The following is a 5,365-nucleotide window of genomic DNA, read 5'->3' on the forward strand; positions in this document are numbered from 1 at the left end:
AAGCCCGTGTGCGGCAAGCTGAGCCTAAGTTAGGGTTGTGAGATGAGAGATGAAAGGTGGCGGGGTTGTTATTGAAGGTGGCCTCGGCTGAGCCCAGGTTGGAGCGCTTCGATGGGCGGCCGTGCCTCTATGCAGCTGGGGCACGCAAGCCGATGACGGCATTACCGCCGAGAGGGAGGAAGGAGGAGGAGGAGAGTGCTTCTATTTCCATCCCATCGCATCGAGTCGCAGCACCACGCGGTGCTCCAGAGTCGGCTCAAACCGGATGGCGCTCGCAGAATCTTGCTGGACCACACGATGGTGGCGAGGGGCGGTGCGCCGGGCGCCGGCCCTGCTCATTGGCAAGGTCCTTCGTCTCGCGCCGGGTCGGAGGAGACTTGGCGACTGGATGGCGGGGGCCATAGCCGCGCCGCTCAAAATAGCCATTGGATGAGGACTTGGGAGAGAGAAACGCCATGAGCCACGAGCACCAAGGCGTTGCGGGGTCCCGTCGACGGGCAGGGCAGCGCTGCGACCAGAGCCCGGGGGGTGCGCCCGGGTGCGCCCCTATCCCTTTCCCTTGCACTTCACTCTTATTGGCACCTCAGCTTTCGCTTCCACTCCAGTGGACGTTGTGTTGACGTCCACTTCGGTGCTCTCAGCCCTAATGAATGCGGCAGCTTGGAAAAAAAATGTGATACTTCATAAAATGTATGTGTTTATTACCGGAACGGTACGGTTACTTAGACATGGGAGATTTAGCATCTGTATATACCAAAGAAAACGACCAATAATTTTAAGCAGAAGATAGACCGTTGTAAAAAACAAACATTAATGCAATGCACCCCCTAGCACAATTACACAAAATAACAGACAAAAAATAAATTAAGATAGATATCATAGAAATTAGTAGTTATGTGCAGTTGCACATTACAGACAACATCTACATAAACAGTAATAAATAATTGTCTAATTTGACCCTAAAAGGTATACAGGTATTAATTGTGATACAAGGATAGGAAACACCATACAAAAAAATCCTCCAAAATGGCACTACGTTTTAGGAAAAAGGAAGAAAATAAATTAATGAAGTTTAGAAACAAAGGGAAATGATAGCAGAAATTTATCATTTTCTAAAGTGCTTTCCATTTTGATAAAGACAAAACATCATTAGAAATGATGAAAATGGGGAATTTATGACAATGACTAAGTGATGAAAACAAACAACTTTGTTCACATGAATAGAGATTTCTTGATACATTAAGACGAAGTGTATAGAGCTAGTACCAGCCAATACTTCTGAAAGATTTAAAAAAATATACCCTGTTTCATCTACCTTAACTAAAAAAAAATCCTGACTAACTAAATACCGCAACAACCACAAAAACACTGTGATTGGTAAAACCTTAGGTACACCCTAAGATAAAAGACTACAAAAAGACTGGTTTCGGACACATTTTTAAGAAGACCTGCCACAAGTATTTCAAGAAGAGCTTATCTTACCATTCTCTAAGATTCAACTATTAGAAAAATAGTTACTGTGGTTACTGGAATTCTAAGTGCTTTGGAAATGTAAAAAGTCTTCTTTTCTTTTGTACATCACTGATTAAAATGATTTTGTACCTTACAAATATTTTGGGTTCAATGTGGAAAGCGGCATCAATTTTTGTGCAAATAATATAAATAAGTCACCATGATTGTTTAATATGCACATAAATACCTAGAAGAACCCAGATGTAGGTGATCAAGAATAATAATTGTTCACATTAATTAAATAATTTACTAAGAGCTCCAAAATCAGTCCAATTCAAGAGAAAAAAGAATAAACTTGATTGCCCTTTTAACTCAGTTAGTGCACAAATAACATAAAATACTTTGTGCATCTCCCTTTTAAGAAACAACAACTATGTTGGCTGTTCAGAAAATAATTTCAGGTGAAGTACTTACACACCGAGTACAATCCTATATGAAATTCCAGTCCAAGTTGGATAGACTACCAACACTGCAATTTTATCACAGCTAATCACAGTTCACACACAAGACAAACATGTCTTCTATATCACACGAAAGCAGTGAGTCTGCCTAAGGTTCGATAATTGAAGAGCTTTCGATGAGACAACTACATCCACAACCTGTAGGACATCGAGTTTCCTTTCGGAACCATGCCTGCATATGTAGTAAGTGTCCTCCATGACCACAGACTAAACAAACGTTAGAAGGACCTAGAAAAGAGAGACAAAAACAGTATAGTAACTAAAGATGGCAAGTCTACTGTACAGATAGAATCCTCTTTCAGATAATCATACCTCGAACCGATATGTGGCATATTACACACTGTAGACTTATTCGTTTGCACAGGGGGCAAGATGCTGTGCTACTGACTACAGCGCACTTTTGGCACTCACTCCTAAACTCTACACCATGATGAACCTCAAGACCAGTCGACATATATTTCATAACCTGTAGGACATACAAATCAGGGGAGTTACATCCCAACTAATTCAATTTTTCTACTTGTAAATATAGATTTAAAACTAAAAGAATGTATGCCATATGTGTTCTGCAAATTTCTCAATTGTACAAGGTCATTTGAATTTTAATTGGTGAATACTAACCTGGGCTCGGGCATCCAAGAGACCCCACCTGTGCAATATATCAGCATATGCCCTCTTGTATTCATCATATAACCATGTTTTCTTCTCATCCAACATGCTGAAAACCATTCAAAATATTTCAACATTTGAAAAGATAACATCACAGAAAAAAATCTGTAGACATTTTGAGGAAATATTAATATTTGCATGTATAAACAGTTACCCTTTTTCATTCACACTAGAGAATATGTCCAACGTGTCACCAAAACCAACTTCCTTTATTTCATTAACTTTCAAACCCTCTAATGAGTCAGACCATGAATTTGACCTGTTCTGTTTTAGCAATGGGTAATTCCACCCTTCAAGACTGGTGTCCTGAGGGTGAATTGTATGGTATGGTGAACCTCCAGGCTGAAAAAATAATATTGAAAAAAATTAGACTGGAAAAATGACAGTCACTATCATCAAGATTACTGTGTGTAACAACTTTCGCCAAACATCACCAACTACAAACAGTTTAATTTTTAATTTTTGGAAATGCAAATGACCGTAAAAAAAAAGAAAATGGGCATTAAAATTTCATGCATGAAATGATGTGAAAGTATTGTACAATATTACAAAAAAATGTGAGCAAATACAATGAAAACAAAGCAAATTCATGCAAAGCACAAAAGAGTAAAAAATAATATTGAGAAGAATTTCCAATTTCCAGCATATATCCCAGTATGAAGGTTGCAACAAGTGTCATTCTGTGTTGCAAGTAAGATTGTCAAATCAACATGCTTCAGCACTAAGAGCACCAACAATAATTGGCAAACATAGTTCAAAAGTAGCAAACTCAGTTAACTCTTTAAAAATCACAGAAAGAACAAATTAACTACAACTAGAGCTAAGGTCAAACTCGGAATTTCATCTACATTTTAAAACCTATACAATACATTACCTTGCTCCACCATTTCCCTGAGGGAAGACGCTAAAACAAAAAATACAGTTTCTATGTCATTGTAATACAAGTTAGGTGAAAGCTTATGAAGAGTGCAAAAATTTTCTTGAATAATTCAAGTGGAAATCATTGTAAAAACATTGTAAGTGCCATGACCTCAATGAGATCACACGACAGATTACCATATGAGACTTACGAATTATTCACAGTCAATGCGTTATTCAGGAAAATTGCCAATCATAGTAGAAGTAGTAATGAAAATAACAGTCATACAAGAGAAAGGGTGCAGTAATTAAATTTTACCAATCACCCATAAGATAGAACTATATGTAAAGTCCCTAAACCACACAACAGTATGGTACAGGAGAGAGAGATATATATAATATAGAATAGGTAAGCATGTAGTAAGTGGAAAGTGTCAAAAGTCAGAGCAGGTAGAAAACTGAAACAACACCTGAAGTTATGAATGTGGTGTGGTATGTTACACACTGGTGAACAAAGAATTTCCTGAATGTTTTCTTGGAGCAATGAGTGCAAAGCAAACTTGTGCATGCAATAAAGCTCAAGGTGCAACTGAACACATAATTTTGCAAACACAAAAAAAAAGTACACACATTGTTCTTTTTCCCCCCTGTCTGCATAGCATTAATACAAAAACAATGTCCCCGTCTTTTTGTTTAAAATATATGCGCGCCCACAATTATGATATTCTATGCAGAACTCATGCATTTCAAGCTGTTTAGCATTAAATTTGTATCAGATTATTGAGGAGTTTTTTTTTCTTTTATGTAGAAATGAAATTACTGTAAGTAAATAATTGATACATCATCAATCATTTGCAAAATATGAACCATATTGACAAATAAATCAACCGTGTGACTATTGATACAGAAAACAGATATGCGACATTATTAAAGATAACTTACACTGAGATTGACAGACTTGCAAAGAGATGATTTAAAGCGGTTGACGTCAGGACTGTCAGTCCGAGGACTAAACGCACAACAGAGCATGGCAGCAGTCTGGATGTCTGATTGGTTGGCAAAATGAGCAATCCTGTAACAATATAGAAGTTAACATGAAAGGGTTCCCAGTGGCGTTTTGAGCAAGAATGCAATTGTTTAAACATAAAACGGTACATTGACTCAATAAGACTGCGTCCAAAAGGATGGTGTGTCCAAGGAACTCCGTCATCAGGATCTTGCTCTGGATTGGAAGCAGCAAGAGCAGCTGTTGTCCAAGCCTGAACTAAGTCACGGCGATTGACAGAGGCTGCAACTGCTGCATTCCGTTGGCACATAGCGACAACATCATGACAATTAATGCTATAAACAAGAAATTTAAATGAATTAAAAACTAACAAACTATGAAACTGGAGAACTAAAGGCTAGAAGAAGAAAATTAATTAAAGACTCACATATACTTTTCACCCAGTTCCCTATGCAGGAGAAATAAAGGTGAGGCGTCATAAATAAGCACAGCAGCCCTGGTAGTGCGTGTTGGAGTCATGCGACCAACAAGTCCTCGAGAGCTGGTATGGAGTGCTCGGGAACGTACTCGTGAGGCTTGAGCCTGTAGCCAAGTGAAAGGAATATTAAGATGGATTCAATGAAATCCAATACGTCCTAGTACTAGCATTATCTTACTCGTTCTTGGTAATAGAATGAAGAGACTGAAGTGAAAGCTTGAGTTGGAGTGCCTGGTGGACCTAAAGCAGACAAAGAACGTGGTGTCCACATTTCTGTGTGAAGTGGAAACCGCTTTGTCATTGGTGCACGTCCGAAACAAACCAAAGCACCTGCAATATCAGTAAAAAGTGAAAAACAATTTAAAATTCAATAACTCTAAA

At 38.5% G+C, this 5,365-nt stretch overlaps 1 protein-coding gene across 2 annotated transcripts in view; it reads right to left on the reverse strand.

Moving 5' to 3' along the window:
- Nucleotides 1–684: 684 nt before the first annotated feature.
- The window catches only part of LOC113209535 (GATOR complex protein Wdr59), a 21,071-nt gene continuing 16,390 nt past the window's right edge, over nt 685–5,365 (reverse strand). The window contains exons 14-22 of one of the 2 annotated variants that reach the window (XM_026427096.2): nt 5,163–5,314; nt 4,934–5,088; nt 4,656–4,841; nt 4,443–4,572; nt 3,517–3,546; nt 2,797–2,984; nt 2,595–2,691; nt 2,286–2,439; nt 685–2,201 (exon numbers count right to left, since the gene is read on the reverse strand). In XM_026427096.2, coding sequence (XP_026282881.1) covers nt 2,062–2,201; nt 2,286–2,439; nt 2,595–2,691; nt 2,797–2,984; nt 3,517–3,546; nt 4,443–4,572; nt 4,656–4,841; nt 4,934–5,088; nt 5,163–5,314 — 1,232 coding nt within the window. In that variant the 3' untranslated portion in view covers nt 685–2,061. The remainder of the gene's footprint in view (nt 2,202–2,285; nt 2,440–2,594; nt 2,692–2,796; nt 2,985–3,516; nt 3,547–4,442; nt 4,573–4,655; nt 4,842–4,933; nt 5,089–5,162; nt 5,315–5,365) is intronic. The other variant, XM_026427097.2, reaches the window with a different exon arrangement.

This window comes from Frankliniella occidentalis, unplaced genomic scaffold (assembly GCF_000697945.3).
Source record: "Frankliniella occidentalis isolate FOCC.00 unplaced genomic scaffold, Focc_3.1 Scaffold63, whole genome shotgun sequence".
NCBI classification, from domain to species: domain Eukaryota; kingdom Metazoa; phylum Arthropoda; class Insecta; order Thysanoptera; family Thripidae; genus Frankliniella; species Frankliniella occidentalis.